The sequence below is a fragment of the Branchiostoma lanceolatum genome, chromosome 1 (assembly GCF_035083965.1).
Source record: "Branchiostoma lanceolatum isolate klBraLanc5 chromosome 1, klBraLanc5.hap2, whole genome shotgun sequence".
NCBI lineage: Eukaryota > Metazoa > Chordata > Leptocardii > Amphioxiformes > Branchiostomatidae > Branchiostoma > Branchiostoma lanceolatum.
This window is the reverse complement of record NC_089722.1, coordinates 2,466,877-2,484,506: the sequence shown is the minus strand read 5'-3', so window position 1 is coordinate 2,484,506 and position 17,630 is coordinate 2,466,877. Positions and strand designations below refer to the sequence as shown.

The following is a 17,630-nucleotide window of genomic DNA, read 5'->3' as shown; positions in this document are numbered from 1 at the left end:
TAATTATCCCTACGCATTGAAAAGAAATAAAGAATTCACATGGCAATAGACTTGTCATGCGATCTTCGAAAAAAATTAACTTCCATGCGAGGTTGTCACACCTAAGCTTGGACATCTGTACTATGAATGCAATAGGGTTGGCTTAGTGTTCAACACATATTTTTGCGCCATTCTGTACGTTTATTCAGGCCCACATTTTCAGCTCACATGGGAGGATGTTAAATCTTAAGATCTAAAACAAGCGGACAACTAGAAATACGTGCAAACGAATGCTTAACGTGTGGCTCAACCCTACATCTGTTTGGAGACTAGTTATGAAATAGATGTACACGGAAAGGAGGTCTCAGACCAAAATGAACCATTGAGACAACAGGACTCGTACAGTTCTTGAACACTTGAGATAAGCAACGGTTCGATGGAAGAGCCTAAGAAGTAAGCTATAAGAATACTACAGCTACATTAGCACTACAGAAAGGCGCGTCTCACGCTTGGTAAATCATGGAGGTGTTGAGAGCGATCAGAAGATCTCACAGCTTCCCGGCTGGCGCTCGTCCACAACATCCAGTCGGGCGATGTCTTTCCGCAGCAGCCGTCTGGCGCCATCTTTCGGCGGAGGCACGGGGGGCTCCATCTACATGAAGGTTCGATAATAAGTATCTTAGGAGGGTAATGACAAGAGGGTTTAAAGCATTGTCTTAAAGCTTGGTTTGAGGTTTTTGACATTGTTAGGCTTTCAAAACTTGTAGGACGTGCACGTATTCGTAAGAGAGCATTATATTTATAACTTTTTGTTGTAAAGGGGAGAAAGCAACGTTAGTTTAAGGATTTTCTTAGTAATACCATATCAGATGTGAGGACTTAGGCCTGACTCAGTCTTAATTTTTTACACATATTTCTACGACATCTAGTACATCTATGTAGCAGAAAAAAAATCAGCGATGAAAAAGTCAGCAGCAATGAAGTACTCTCTGTAGAGAGGAGAGACATAGAAACGCAAGAAATGCTGCAAAATATCAGCAAAATAACTCCAACCGTTTCATCTGCTAGACGCATACGTAGTGCGATAGTCGGTAGTCGTGCATCTGTGGTAAAAAGATCACCAGTCTTTGGTATGGAAAGGTTTATCTATAACTTAGATCCTTGTCTGCTTGAAAATCCTACCACGACATCCATCACTAATCTCCAAGCAGATCTCCACGGTGCCAAAATCGTACAAGCTAGCCGGAGAAGCTCCAGTGAGCCAGAGAAGTTGGCACCGTCCCGGATTGCACCAAATTTCTTTCTGCCAGTTGGATACGGTCTTTGCAACCGTTGGGTCTGCTTGGAGACTAATCCAACACAACAAAATGTGACCGTGCCATTAGTCTCCAACCAGACCCAATAGATTGCAAAGACCGTATCCAACTGGCAGAACGAGCTTATAGTCTCCAACCAGACCCAATAGATTGCAAAGACCGTATCCAACTGGCAGAACGAGCTTATAGTCTCCAACCAGACCCAATAGATTGCAAAGACCGTATCCAACTGGCAGAAGGAGCTTATAGTGCGGTTGGCAATGAAAACTCCTTCTGCCTGTTGGATACGGTCTTTGCCAACCCGTAGGTCTGCTTGGAGACTACGTGCCATTAGAGAAAAATGTACTCACCACAGCCTGCCAGTCCTCCTCTATGATCCGTGAGGGCGGGCGGGTGTCCTCCCCGTCAGGCCTGTCTCTCTCCACGGTGGAGTACGGCGGCAGGGAACTCGAGTGAACCAGTCCTGTTTGAAATTGAAGCAAATACCATGGTCACAAACATACATTTTCCGTCAAGAATGTAAATCAAAAGTCCAAATAGTGTACTAGGCTTAACATCCCCTGATGCATCAGATATGTTCGTCACTAGTAATATTTTCAAAAATGGCAGAAAATCCACAAACGTTATTGTGGACTGTCCGAATAGATTGATAAATCTTTTTATGACCGCTAGTAGCATATCTTTTCTCAAATCTACAATCTATATATACATACTTACTGATTTAAACATTAAAGACGATTGGATGATTTTAACACAATAAATATCAAGTGTACTTTTTTAAAGGATTGGAAAGTGATCTGACAGGCCTGATACAGATATGTCTGTAACCTATCTACCTGGGTAAGAGAGCCCGACCGAAGTCCACTCCTTGTCTGCCCGGGGAGGCGGGCGCGGCTTTAGGGTGCCGTCTAGTTCCTGCAGCTCCATCAGGTCCTCCACACCCGAGTCGTTCGTGCCGGTCCGCGTCTTCTTGGCGTACTTCGGGGCTGGTGGCATCGGCCGGGGCGTCATGGGCGTGCCGGCTGGGTCTGAGGAACGTGTAACATATATCAACACTCATGACTGGAATATTGACGCGCTCTTAGAGTCTTTTTTTGCACCGAGTGGTTTGGTTTCCAAACTGTTCAGGCTGATATAGTTTGTTAGGGCCCTGTCACACTTGTCGTATATTCAAGTGCGCGTGAGTTGAGCATTAACATTTTTTTTGGTTTAAGTAAGGTTTGCGGGGGGAAAAATTTTTTTCTACTTTGACCCAACGTTGAGCAGCCTAGTGATCGAACCTAAGAAATCACTAATTCGGCTGTAAACTTAAACTAAACCAAAAATATATCAATACGCAACTCATGCGGACTTGTGACAGGGGCTTAAGCTACAACGACGTATAAAGATGTATGATAAACGTGAAAACGGTATCTAAAAATTGGATATTAATTTTGTGTTATCGCATATGGTAGCGTTGTGGACAGTTGTTCAAATACAATGCAATTTACATACGACAACCTAGCCGCATTTGTTCTGTACCGAAGCGTTAGTTTAGAAGGAAACTCGTCTGTGTTTGTTCTCTCTGCACGGAAGTGCAACGCTTTCTGATTAATCTTGATATCCATCAAGCATGTTTATGCATATTCATTTATGAATGAAATGAGTATTCTGAAACATCACAACTCAGTACCAAAAAACTGAGTGATTTACACTAACTTAGTCTGCGTTTGTCTCCTTGCACATAAGTGTAACGCTTTTTGATTAATCTTGATATTCATCAAGCATGTTTATGCATGTTCATTTATGAATGAAATGAATATTCTAAAACATCACAACTTATTACCAAAAACTGAGTGATCACAACTTATTACCAAACACTAAATTCTTAAGATGTAGATCCTCAAATCTAAAGAGTATAACTGATACAAACCTGGGAATTTCTGATCACAAATCCATCCTTTTCTCACGGCGATGATGAATGAAAGTGTCAGCATCGCCACCAGTACCACCACAGCCAGCACGGACACCACTATGATTGTCATGGGCTGCGGGGAAGCTGCTGAACAAAAAAAAAAGAAGAAAATATTCAATACCAGGACCTTCAATCTATGCCGGCGGACAAAAACATCAGTGTTGACATGATAGCCCAAACTTTGAATGTGCAAACGATCACAGGAAATAAAAACGTGAGCTAATAGATAAATAGATAGATAAAACTCTTTTTTAAAAGGAAGGATCCTTACTTGATAGCTTCAGATGTCCTCCTATGCTATCAAATGAAAGATCATCAACGTTTCTACACAGTTGTCTACCTTGGTCACGTTTTATGATTCACTACTTACTGTCAGGTGACATCATTTATGTTCAACGTGGTTATGTCTATATACGGAAAAAGGAAGGCTGGAATTTACCTGTTAGATCCACCTGTATCTCTCTGTGCGCAGTCCCGAACATGTTGGTAGCCTTGCACAAATAAGTCCCCTCTCGGTCATTTCCGACGTTTTTGACGGTAATAGAAGATGACATCTCTTGGTCTGCTTTCGTCTCGATAATTTCAACGTCTTCATCGACAGAGCTGAGATCTTCCTCGATCCCCTCGTTGTTTCGTAGTACCCACTTGACCCGGTTTGGAAGTGGATCGGCGACCACGTCACAGACCAGACGTATTGCCCCACCCCTAGCAACTGTTGCTGTGGTGGAAGCAGACCCGCGGATGTGCGGCTTTCCTATAAAAAATGGACACAGTGATACAAAAACGTTCTCCTATAGGCCCCAATTCAATAACAAGTAAAAATTTGTAACTCTCACGCTTATAATAAATAGTATATAATAAGTTACGTATGAAGAAATATCCCAATGGCCTTGGCTTTAATATTTGCTCTGCAAATGACCATGTAAAAGGTTGTGCACTCATCTTAAAGCTTATGATAGAACACGTTTACTTCTGAATGGGTCCTTGCTGTCTATTAATCCATATCTATTTAGTCTTCAGGCCCCAGCAGCATAGGGAAACCGGGGCATATGATCTTCCCCCAAAACCCCTGAGGGTGCAGTAAAATACTGTAAACGCAGAAATGTTCGCGGTGGTCTTATGTTCGCAGTTTTCGCGGCGAACGTTTCACTGCGAACACTCCATTTTCACCCTAGCGCGAAATAAAACCACGCGAACTCAAATGCATTTACAGTATCTCGACCAATGCGGTAACGGTTATCTTACCGACGACATCGATGAAGGTCTGTCTCTTGACTTCTTTGAAGCCTTGGCTGGTTGCTATGCACTCGTATGTGCCCTGCAAGTCATATCGTACACGGTGGAACCGGAGAGGGTTTTCCCAGTACAGGCTTGTATCCTTCCGCCGCCACTTTACCGTCGGCTTAGGTTTGCCTTCCGCGAGGCATTCCAGAGTAAAGTCATCTTGTGCGTTCAGAACTGTGACTTTTTCGTCCATGGCCGGGTCAATCCATGGTGGATCTGTTTGATAAGTGGATGATTCCAGCATTAAGTTGCTTGTCACGTAGCAATGTGTCTTTCAAATGGTATGATTTTGAACACATACATGCTATGAGACAAGCTTTATGCAAAGACTCTTACCTTACGAACTGTTGGCGGTAAGCATGAAAGATATCTGATTAACAAATTTAAAAAAATGTTTCTCTAAATATGGATCTAGACTTGAGAACAGCTACAAAATGACATAGTGAGATAGAAGACTTAGTGCTGGACAAGTGGTTGTATTTGTGCATGATGTAATCAGTTAGATGCATTGTATCATACGTACATAGCACATCCAGTGTGACGGTCCCATACCCCGGCGGGGACACGCTGTTGTCTGCTGTGCATTGGTACACACCGGCGTCATGTCGGGACACTTTCGACAGCAGAAAACTCTGGCCGCTGTCAAATAAGATGAAACATTAAAGTTATGTCTTCCTCACCATTTTGTTATATGGAACATGGACAAATAGAATTTGAACATTATGTGTATTTGTGCATCTTTTACTTTTTTAAGGCATCTACATTGATCTTTTAGTTACTTTTGTAACGGCTCTTGGTGACAAATGTGCAGATGTTGGCACCAAATCTGCCTGTGCGTGTTTTAGTACATTGTTTCAGGGATTAGCCTACTAACAGGCTCAGTGATTGTCAGTCCATGATCTTGTTAGGTATATGACTGTGTAACACAACGTCGGGGCATGGTGTGTATTGTAACCAATCGGTTTTAATTTGGGCTCAGCGGCCTAACCGTTAAGTCACTCCGACGACACTTCAATCTGGCAATATTTTATTTATCATTCAATTGATATTAATTAATTGTTGACAGTATTTTTTTCTGATCTAGAAACATGTAATTCAATTGAAAATATACCTTTCAATCCCCTTCAGTGGTAAAGGGTCCCCGTGACGTCGCCAGCTCACAATGGCGGAGGGATTGCTGTCCACTGCGCATGTCAGATTGGCAGATGCCCCCTCGATGATGTGAACTGACGGTTCGGGTACGAGCACACTAGGTGGATCTGTAAAAAAAATGGGACTTAATTGTTTCAATATTTGTTAACTCACTTTTTTTGTGGCAAGCCATGAATTTAAAAGATATATGCCAATCAGAAGAACAAAATGACAGTCATTGTTGATGATCATAAGGTCGGAGACTTGTGACGAAAGTATTTTTTTTCTTCATAGCTTTAACTTACAATTAACGCGAATGGTTCTCGACGCCGCCCTTGGTTGGACCAGCTTTGGGAAACCCTGGTCGGCTACACACGTCATATTCACACCGTTGTCCCACTTCTCGAGACGAGATATCGCGAGATTTGCGCTGACCCGACCGCCATCCACGTCAAGTTTAACATTCGTCGATTTCTGTAATAATAAAAGAAAGTGTCGTATCATCAGTACAAAATATTATGGAAACTAATACCATAATGTTACAACGTGTTTGGCGTTCTGTGCTGAAATAACATTGAGACATTCTAAAGAAAATTGCACTCTTATTGTATACGTCACTTCTAAGATATTATTTTGCTCCAAATTTTATTTTTCATACTTATAATCCTTGGCATGACTTGACACCAAGAAGCCGTATTCGTATCAAGATGCTTTCTTTTATGCTGTAAAGAATACTAAAAAGTTACATGCTGACCATCCCTAAAACGCAATTGTCAGATTGCCACGTACCTGTAGGTGGGTACCGTTGTACCAGCTGAGCGTCGGCACCGGATGTCCTCCCCTTGATCTGCACCTCAGCATCAGTTCACTTCCGGCGGTGACGGGGTACTCCCCACCTGTCAGTTCAGGGGGTCCGGGCATTGGATCTAGGTAGAGAGAGGACAAATTATTGTCAGTTTCCACACTAACTAAGGTGAGCTTCAAATGTATGATATAATGAGATCTGACCTTCTACTAATTTTTTTACAAATTGGTGTTGTGTTCAGCTAGCACCAAGTCATCCATTGGGAGTTCTAAAATCGCCATCGTTGAATAAATCACTATATCTCAGTATGTTATATACTTCTTCATCATCCTTTAAAGACGTGTCAATGTATAACATGTTTAGGAAAGGAAATTACTAGTAAATTTATTGTGAGGGTCTGGAACTTTTTTAACTTGCCATGAAATGTTAAATGTTACGATTAAATAATTTACTAACATAATTTCTCTGCCTTGTAGATAATCTATAGTATCCAGGTATTCCCGATCTCATTACTCAGTATTGTCATTAAGATTAAAAGGCGTTGACAATTAAAATCAATAAATAGTATTGATACTATTTTTGTGACTAAAATGGCTGCAAGATGTAATTGCAACAGCAAGAGGCAAATTCAAGTCTATGAGCCGTAAATATTTCATGCAGAAAGGAAATGATTCATTTTCATGTTATCTGCAAATTTGATTTCCATTTGATATCGCAGGAAGCCCATAAATCATATTTTCAGAAAATTAAAAGGACACGTCCACAAGGCGCCAGGCTTCTATTTCAGAAAAGAATCGGTGACAGTAAGACAAAGACTCACTTGTTCAGTTCTTTGCACATGTCCTTGTCTACCCACCTCTTTTACCCCCTTGTTTGCACCAGTTACTAACATAGCGCAGCTGTTAGAAATCCGCCATATGGCGGGCTCAGCAGTAACGAAGATGATGATGACATTTCCTGTGCTTTGTGTCTTCACTAATTCTCTTCAATGCTAATCATCTTGCCAGAGCCAATTCTTGATACACCGCTTAGTTAGCCCGGGCTATTGGGCCCTCTCTGGCTGACTGGAGCTTCTCTGGCTAGCATATACGATTTTCGCGCCCGGTGTGGATCTACTTGGAGATTACCACTTAGTATCATTCTTTCTATCTGCAGCCTTTAGAGATTAAAGAAACGTAAGTTAGTACGTATAATTCAATTCACACTGATTGGAAGTGTGTTAGGGTTATTCGTTATTGAACCACCCTTAAACATCTACTTTTGTGTGACATACCAATGACTGTCACCGTAGCATCATCAGATGCATCCGCCGAAGATGCCGTGCACCTGTATCCTCCCCCGTCCTCAAGAGTGACACGTCTGATCTCCAAGTTGAACTCTCCTCTCGACACGTCCCCGACAATCCTGTGACGGTGGTAAGACTTGAAGACCGTCCTTCCGGTGGCAATTGTGCGAAAGTTGGGTGGCCCTTCCCACACTACGACGTCACTACCGGACAGACCACTGAAGGAGCAGGGGATGATAACGGTGGAACCCTTCAGCACAGCAGTTGACTGTGGAACCGCGGTGTAAACAGCTGCATTCGCTGTTGAAATGAAAGACATACACTTTAAGAATGCCTTAGGACCTACGTATACGTTGCGTAATAGATGCAAAATACTTTTGAAAATGTCTTCAGAGTTCACCGATGAAAAATAAAAATGAAATTATAAAAGAAGAGCAAATATGTGATCTACCCTGATGACTTTTATTGTACAATGTTTTTGAAATTATACATTCCAAAATAAACAGGATTCAAATCAATTTTTCAGAAGTATGACAATAGAGGCAATGTTAAAATCTATACGAAGTTGTAGACCTATACATATAAAATGAAATTCAACAAACTATGCTAAATGCAGCTATGTTGATACCACGGAGAATTTCTGTGAATCAAGGAAAAGGGAGAAAAACTGCATACATGCATACATAGTAGAATTATATTACTACAGTTTCAGACCAAATGTTTTGTACAAAATGAGTTACCTTACTACTTTCTACCGTATCTATCATTAGTAGCCAAGACCACTTGCGTATTGTTCAAAAGTCAGCAGGACATTTTTAACGCTGTTAAAAGTTGCCCATTTACAACAATGTAATCCCCGCCGAACGTCCTGGTGCTCAGCCTAATGAACTACAACGGTGCAGATGTACAGCTAACGACCACGTTTGTGTCACGTCGACAGGAAAAGACCATCCTTCAATGGCAGCCGTAAAATCAGTCTCAAAGACAACATGATCCTCGGATTCATCACCCTCACACAAATGGTGGACTGAATGAATACTTGGCAGCTAATGGCACGTAAAGGTCTTACAATAATACTGCCAGTTTTCTTGACTTCCCTTCTAAATTTCCAAAGAGCTGCCTGCTTGCGATTTTACAGCTGTACGTCTTTCTTTGGTTGATGTCCTTGCTTCTATTCTACGGGTGAAGATATCGTCCTCGTTTGTCTTTTACATCCTCAGCACATTCCTCGTTCGTTTGAAACACACATTGAAGTGAACATCGCTGTACTTCATCAAAAAGAACATTGCCAATTCCAGATTCAAATTGTTGCTTTACCAGTAGAGCCGCGGTGTCTATGGAACCCTATTTTCTCAAGGGCATTTGCGGGTCAAATCAAACTGGCCCTTGGGGGTATTTCCTGAGTCTGATCCAGAATGATGATTGAATGGCTTACAGGTTTCTTACCAGAGACCATTTCACCTGACGGGGTACCTGTAATAGGGCCAGAGGTCAGGTCGTGTTGCTATCAAGTTAAGGGAGAACACTCCCGAAAATTGGAAGCCGGTTACTGCTGGGTAAATAGGATACACCCTATGAATATATATAAGGCAGTTATTTTGGACGAATAGTGTACTTTCTATCTTTATTTCCTGGGTGTTTTTGTCATGTATAGTTTGGTGAATACTTTTGAAGTAACCCTATACTTCCCATCGACGATTTGAATTACGCATTTCCTTAAGTATATGCAGTTTTAGGCAGAGCTTGTTTTACTGTAAGTCATTTCTTCTTTACGGTAGCAAGATGTCACGGTGTGAGGAACATTTACATTTTCAATTAACTTTAACTTCACGGTGACGGCAAGTGATTTACAGAACGGATGTGTAAAGGAATCATAAATAATGACCTTTTTTTTCTCACGGTGATGATATGTTCGCGGTCGCCTCTGTACCGTGAACATAAAGTTACAGTGAAATAACCAAGAATTGCAGTAGTTTATTTGACATGTGAAGATTCATTGGCAATGCATGAGTTGCAGATTATCCCAGCGCCATGTCGGTTGGAACCATTTTGTCAGACGGGTCAAGTCGACAGAATAAATTGATGACTCCCAAACCTCAAAGTCCGTCAGGCCGTAGCTGATCCAACTTGTAATAATTTGTTATCTTACAAAAACACGCCGAGACTTTGACAACTTCCGATAAATCATCTTCGCGCGAGTCACAAGAGGTCCCCAACGAGGGCCTCGAGTGCGTGTTCTGGTAAATATCAAATATTGTCAGGACATTTGGGGCATGTTCGGATCCCTCCCCAAAGGCCCATACATGGCATGTTCGATGATTGGGAGGGAGACAGAATCAATTTTTGATGAGGTCAGTGTGGAAAGATCATGATGCATGATTTGCTCTCAGAGAGACCTAACACATATCGTGACCTTATGTCTGTGAACATCAATGGCACAGAACGTAAATTTAACAGATACTTAGACAAGGTTGTCACTCGAATCACCGTGTTTGAACATATACTAGAGGCCTTTGAACGGATAAATGTCAGAGTTGAATATGTTGGAGGATTAAGTCCGCAAACGAGAGCTACATTCAGTATACATACATATTCAGAATGCGTTGTAAAACGTAGATGAATAAGAATGCATTTAAGACAGCCTGTGAGATTTTGTTACGGGCAAAAGTGGCGAGAAAAAAGTTTTCAAAATATTTTGTCAGATGCGTTCAAGAAACGGAATGATCATGACCAGAGTCTCAAATATAAATCGAGAAATATTTCCTCTTAACACAAAATAGCTCTTGTTCTATTTACCCTTTGCTTATGCAGTTTATCATTGATATCTGTTGAATGGAACTATGATATAACATTGTTTTACTGCCTAGTTGCTTGGTTGGTGGGTCGGCTGGTTGGTTGGTGAATTGTTTGCTGTTCTCATTTTCATAAGTATATTTTGTAGTATTCTTAAAACCGTCGTTTTGTTAGATGCAAGGCAACGCCCTATGTACATGTATGTCCATAGTGCAGTACAATGCCACACAACACCCCAGCCTGCAGTTCACTGCTACACGGTGGATGAGCCAACTTCAAAGTCCCTAAAGAAGTACGTAAATATGAGTACTTACCTCCACTGATGAGGACAGCAAGAAGAGCAAGATGTCCCCACCAGAACCTCACATATGCTGCCATTCTTTGAGTAGTAGCTGGACAACTGTAGGGTGGTAGTCTAGCTCTACGTCGCGTCGTGTACTGTAAGCAAAACTGGTTCATTCAGGGTGTGACATCAATTACTACGTGCAATTGCAAGAGCAGTGGCGTTTCAAAACAAAACTGATGAGATTTAATGTCTATTCAATCAGTTGCCCAGTGGCAGAAAACGAGCCGATTATTCAAAGGACATCACTGATGACACTTGTCACAGTAGAAGGGCGTGTTATCTTTTTGTTTTTCCTCGAAATGTTTTACGTCTAAAGGAAAATAAATGTTGCTAAATTTCAACTGTGCTTAATTCATTTGCCCTCCTAAACGGCCTGTGTGCTTCATGTATGGCCAGTGAGGCGTTGTATTGTTTTTTATACGGAATGCTGCAATCTTTGGAGAAAACAACAGGACGTTTTGACACCAAACATCTAATGACATTAATAGAGCCACGCTTTTTACGAATGAGGCCAGACCTTCATCAAGTAGGTGGATTGAGTAAAAATCAATAGCAATATAATATTTTGATGAATCCATCCCGACGGTATTATAGATAATAGTCTGAGGATATAAATCTAGCATTCCTGTTGTACAAATGATTCAGCTAAAAGATGAAATTCATATTTCATCATAAGACGCGAATGTCTTAGTTGATCGAAGGGGTAGGAAAAAACTATAAATGACGTATAAGATCGTAAATGGACGTAGTTTTGCAAGGAAGGAAAACAAATAGCAACTTTTCTAAATATTGACTAGGACTTTAAGATACACTACACAGATAAGGTTGTCATAATTTTCTAGTCTTGATGCAATTTATTGTCTATTTACACGCGCCAGAGGCCGCCCAGGCGACAGTTCGCGTAAAACTGCCATTCAAATGCCAAAGGAAAGCCTGAATGCAAAATTTATCACCACACGAATCGACGCGCCAGATTAAAGTCGTCCTAATGATCTGCACAGTGTCTCCTTAATAAGACAGGCAAAGGAAGAGGGAGTCTAGTTCCATCCTGTGCAGCTGAGCTATTATGAGGGAACGGCTTTGTGACCCTGAGCGGTATTGACACGTTATTATCTCGGGTGTCTTCTCATTATAGCCCTGGAACGAGATCTGCATTATTCATCGCCACTGGTGATTATTACCGAGGCTCGTCGATGCTGGCATTCAGCGGTAACCGATAAACTTGTTTCTGGTTGGGATCTCATCAGCGACGTCGTTTTCATCATCAGGGGGAGAAAATGGAGTATGGCGAGGTGTTATTATTTTGAGTGCTGGTGTGGAAAATTCTGGTGTTGTAGCTGATCATCATCAACTTAACGTCCACGGTTACTTTGCTGGCTTTTCGGAAAACCCCCTTTTTTCGCAATGACGCCCGAGAACAAGTTCATTTTCTTTCCATACAATAAGTCATATGCAAGGTAACGATGAATAAACGGCAGTCACATAAATTAATTATTCTTTGTAAAAACGGAACAGTTTAAGAAATTATGCAGTGTGGGCCTAGGGTTTAATTTCAAAAGATTGACAAAATATGCACATCAAGTACATTGTACTGCTCATACCTCTTACTTGCTTCGATTGCTTTTATACACCCATGTCTTCAGATTATTCAAATTGGCCTAAAACCAGTTAGTTAACAAAATTCTACACAACATAGGCTAGTAGTCCTCATATAGATGTGTTTGTCTACCTAGTACCTTTCCGTACTGTTTTCCTGTTGTCAACTTTAGATATTGCTATTTGAATATGTTTTCATTGAATATATTTCAAAAATTATATATAGAAAACGCCCGTTTGTTTTTTTGGTTTGTTGAACAGTTAGTAATAGTAAAAGTTTCTGTGGATGTGTTTTCGATAGGCCTGAAAACTTTTCAAGGATATTGACAATGGAAGTAGACCTAGACTTATCAAATCATCTGTGAAGCTAACATGATTCAATCTTACATTACGGCAGAGGCAGACGGTTCCATCTGTCTGCTCCATAGGGGACGACGCTGCAATCAAGTAAGCGTTAAATCTGCATCTTGGGGATTTTTGTTCATTAGTTGTCATATACAAGTAGGTAACTTGAGGGTATGAAAACCATCCCAAGGGTATTGAAATAATGGATAGAAATGTTTGGTTTGAAGAAGTAAAATTTATCATCTTTGATATGTTGAAGAGAAACAATGTTAGATTGGGATACATTGTCAATTGATCTGACACGGCAATGTTATGATAGCCTGAGTACCAACCTCCGTAGTGACCGCTGGCTCAAAAGGATTCGCTTGCTAACCACGGTGGTTAGCAAGCGAATTCTTTTGAGCCAGCGGTCACTACGGAGGTTGGTACTCAGGCTAATGTTATGAGTGGCTTTTCAAAGAAGAGTCAGCTGAAGGGATCGAAATCAAAAGTAAGAAAGAAAAAAAAAACATCCCTCATTTACAACATTGAGAATGCTGAATTTCATCGATTTTGGCATTCAGAAACTTTCAATAGTTCCCGATATAGCTAATTTTTATTCTAAATACGCACAGGAAAGTATATTTTGTAACACATGAAGCAGAAACGTAGCCATTGCATTTAGAGAAACTGAAATTCCTTTTGAAGCCTTTTCATGGTTAATTAAGACCTGCGACACCTGCTCCGAAATCCATCACGCGTGAACAACAGACGGAAATCCACCAAGCTGACGAGCCCCGCTAATTATTCCGTCTCTCTAGGCGCGTCAGCATCTCGGATGTCGGTGGTAATTAGCACAGCAGTCTCGCTTTACATCTGAAGTAGAATTGATAACGCGGCGTACAAGTCAACAGGGATGTGTAGTTTCGTAAGGGCTGTGTTTGACTGATGAACATGGAAAGCGTTGTTCTGTTTCATCTATTTGGAGGTGAATATAAGAATGAGAATATCCGAAAAATCGTCTTACAAAACGAGTCAGGAAGTGGATCAATGTACTATCTTAAAAGAAAAAAAATCATTAGATGCAAGAAAGGCAGAAAAAATTCCCAAAATCTATAATTCAACTACAGTTTCATAACAGCGTCTGCGCTCCTCCTTGAGTGGCCTTTACGTGATCACAAAAAGCCATCGGTTCTGCCCCGTGCCTTATCCGCATTATACTGCACAGGTCTCCAATCTAGTTCAAATTGCTTTTGGGCGAGAAAAGATTTCTTTTCTTCTAGCTATGAAACGTTTGCGTAATGTGTTCATTAAATCTGATATGTGAGAATGTTCAAGCGTGTCAATTTACGAAGTTGAATGTTGATTCGATATTGTCAGTATAGGGGCAAATTAGGAACCAAAAGTAGTCAGTCATTAAAAATCAAAAGGATTGGACTCTTCTTCGGTATACAATATAAAGCGGCTAGTAGCGTAAGATATCTAAAAAAATTGTCTGAATTGGTGATATATCAATATCATCAATATTATTTAATCATACATTATTTTGGAAGCATGTTCATCTTTCCTCGAATTTAGACGAGGGTCGCTACAGACTTCCAGCCACATTATATCCGTTGCCTACGTCACACTTCCGGAAGTGACGTGTACGGAACAGCTGGGTCATCCGTCATGCTATTAATATGACTAGTTTCAAATCATTAAAATCTATTAAATCAGAAAGCATTTGCTCCAGGGTTTTTGAATCGCCAATTATTTACGCAAATCATATTTTCTTTCTTTTAAAATACCACCACCACCACCCTAAAAAGAAGTACCAAGAATTTGCATATTCCAGAAGAAAAATATGCACTGCAAACCGTTGCTAATGAACGTTTAGCACTAATGTGAGTAAGCCAACGACTAGAATATTAACAAGGTAACAGGGGCACTGAAGTGACACAAAAAGTATTGGCTGACATTTGTAAACTTTAGTTGGCGCCATAACCATGAGACCAAGACCCTACGGCGTTTTGTCACAGCGTTATCCATGGCATAGAAGCAGGATTTGTTTGCCTTGTTGCCAGCAGGCCACGCTATCGTCCTTTTCTTCACACAAGCGCATCGGTGGCCACCAGAGATTACTTGATATTTCACCCATAATGCCAGCTATCCATTCCGATTTGACGCTGCCACCGCGAACGCTCCCTCGAGGTTTGCGGTCTGCCGGCATCTTGTGGTTCGCCACGCGAGAGATTAAAGGTGACCTTGCGATGATACAAAGGTAAATCTACTTGTCAGGGGAGAAAAAGGCGCGAACCAAATCAGACACCGGTCCGTGCCCGAGTGCGTTAGGGACGTGGGGCTTTTGATGATTTTTCCCTACTCACCTTTCGCACCTCGGGGCTCGTCTAAGTACTTGAGGATTCAAATCACGTAGCCAATCAACAAGCGTGAAAGGATTTATTTTCTCGATTGTAACTTGGATGTTACTTTTTCGTGAAAATTTTATAGGTAAACGTAATTGTGTAATCTATGGCTTAGAAATATGATTTAGATCATCTGAATAGAAATACGCGATGAATTTTAAATGCTTACCTTAAATCTTTAAAAAAAATCTAAATGTAAATGGTGGATTATAATATGTGAAAAATAAGACAATTTAAAGAATCTAAAAATTACCCAATAAACAACAACACAAGTTGAGTTAAGAGCCATTTGCGTGGTCTAAATCCCTTCTTGGTTTGCCGTTGCGTCTAAACTTGAAAGACAATATATTCTATCACCGTATATACACCTTCAGCTAAATGCTTTTGTACATTGAATAGCAAGCCTGCTCTGCACACATGTACAGTTTCAGAAAACAAGTACTTGTTACAACATTAACTATAAATGCATTTTGCAACAGATTATGAACACGTATGCGTGCACAAAGCTTATACTAAGACTGTTATAAATGTGTTGGATCAATGGCTGAGGAACGAAGAAAATGTGCATCGTGAACGCAACACATTGCATATATGCCAATTAATTCTACACATTCGCTTGAAACTAGAACCATCTACATAACACATTGTTATATATCACCAGGACATACCTAAAAGCAAGGCGCTGAAGACAGTTTCTGGAGAAATCTTGCGTTATGTGAATCATACGATATCCTGCGTTTCTTGGAACCAATGTCAAGCTACACTTAACACCGTCATAGTGTTAGAAAAACAACGTTTTTTCTTTCACAGAATGCCAACGGTTACCTTGAGAGAAGAGATGCACAACGCTTACTTACCGTCTGTGCTGTCGAGAAATCTTGCGTTATGTGCATCATACGATATCCTGCGTTTCTTGGAACCAATGTCAAGCTACACTTAGTATTAAATTGATAATGTTTCTTTCACAGAATGTCAGCGCTTACCTTGAGAGAAGAAATGCACAGCGTTTACTTACCGTCTGTGCTAGCTGTCGAGAAATAAAACCCTTCACAAAACGCCAGCAGTAGTCGAGGAACCCCAGCAGGATCTGTCGAACCCACCGATTGAACTCCACCAGCTCAGGGCTCTTCTGGCACCTCCCTGCAGACGTTCTGATTGAGGCGCGAATTGAATTCCTCACACGGTACCGCGGGAAAGGCCCCCGCTAACTTGTTACATCGCCCCGCAGCCGACTCCATTATCTTAATTCCCGCAGGACGGCTCAGATTTCTGCTGTTATCTTTGCTTTCATGTCGGGCTATTAATTAAGGCGTACTTATTGCTGTCGGCAACGGCGCCCGGGGGAATTGCGGAATCACCGGCTGGGTTTCAGAGCGTTACATGTTGATATGAAAATAAAACACGGAAACTAGAATCTTGTTCTTAATCCTCTTCGATATATGAGTGAGATTAGATAGGAACGATATCAAGTTACTGTCGGTAAAAATGTGAAAACAAATTCCACTGAAAGAAGGTATAGTTTAACAGCGCATTGCATGTTGATATGAAAATAAAACACGGAAACTAGAATCTTGTTCTTAATCCTCTTCGATATATGAGTGAGATTAGATAGGAACGATATCAAGTTACTGTCGGTAAAAATGTGAAAACAAATTCCACTGAAAGAAGGTATAGTTTAACAGCGCATTGCATGTTGATATGAAAATAAAACACGGAAACTAGAATCTTGTTCTTAATTCTCTTCGATATATGAGTTAGATTAAATAGGAACGATATCAAGGTACTGTCGGTAAAAATGTGAAAACAAATTCCACTGAAAGAAGGTATAGTTTAACAGCGCATCGCATGTTGATATGAAAATAAAACACGGAAACTAGAATCTTGTTCTTAATTCTCTTCGATATATGAGTTAGATTAAATAGGAACGATATCAAGGTACTGTCGGTAAAAATGTGAAAACAAATTCCACTGAAAGAAGGTATAGTTTAACAGCGCATTGCATGTTGATATGGAAATAAAACACGGAAACTAGAATCTTGTTCTTAATTCTCTTCGATATATGAGTTAGATTAAATAGGAACGATATCAAGGTACTGTCGGTAAAAATGTGAAAACAAATTCCACTGAAAGAAGGTATAGTTTAACAGCGCATTGCATGTTGATATGGAAATAAAACACGGAAACTAGAATCTTGTTCTTAATCCTCTTCGATATATGAGTGAGATTAGATAGGAACGATATCAAGGTACTGTCGGTAAAAATGTGAAAACAAATTCCACTGAAAGAAGGTATAGTTTAACAGCGTATTGCATGTTAATATGAAAGTAAAACACGGAAACTAGAATCTTGTTCTTAATTGTGTTCGGTGTATCAGTTAGATTTACTATAGATTGTATCTAGGATTTGTAT

At 40.6% G+C, this 17,630-nt stretch overlaps 1 protein-coding gene across 3 annotated transcripts; it reads right to left on the bottom strand.

The window, feature by feature from the left end:
- Positions 1-6: 6 nt before the first annotated feature.
- Positions 7-16,517, bottom strand: LOC136429457 (basal cell adhesion molecule-like). Of its 3 annotated transcripts, none has more exons than XM_066419306.1 (13): positions 16,237-16,517; positions 10,862-10,985; positions 7,743-8,054; positions 6,454-6,590; positions 5,970-6,138; positions 5,645-5,792; positions 5,057-5,172; positions 4,495-4,749; positions 3,689-4,003; positions 3,208-3,336; positions 2,132-2,317; positions 1,646-1,758; positions 7-631 (listed from the first exon to the last, which is right to left on the bottom strand). In XM_066419306.1, the coding sequence occupies exons 2-13, from the start codon at positions 10,923-10,925 to the stop codon at positions 518-520; spliced, it is 2,058 nt and encodes a 685-aa protein (XP_066275403.1). In that variant the 5' UTR covers positions 10,926-10,985; positions 16,237-16,517; the 3' UTR covers positions 7-517. The 3 variants fall into 3 exon arrangements, with proteins under 3 accessions (XP_066275403.1, XP_066275388.1, XP_066275395.1); XM_066419291.1 differs by having other exon boundaries at positions 2,132-2,323; positions 16,237-16,516; XM_066419298.1 differs by having other exon boundaries at positions 2,132-2,323; positions 3,208-3,333; positions 16,237-16,516.
- Between the last annotated feature and the right edge of the window lie 1,113 nt (positions 16,518-17,630).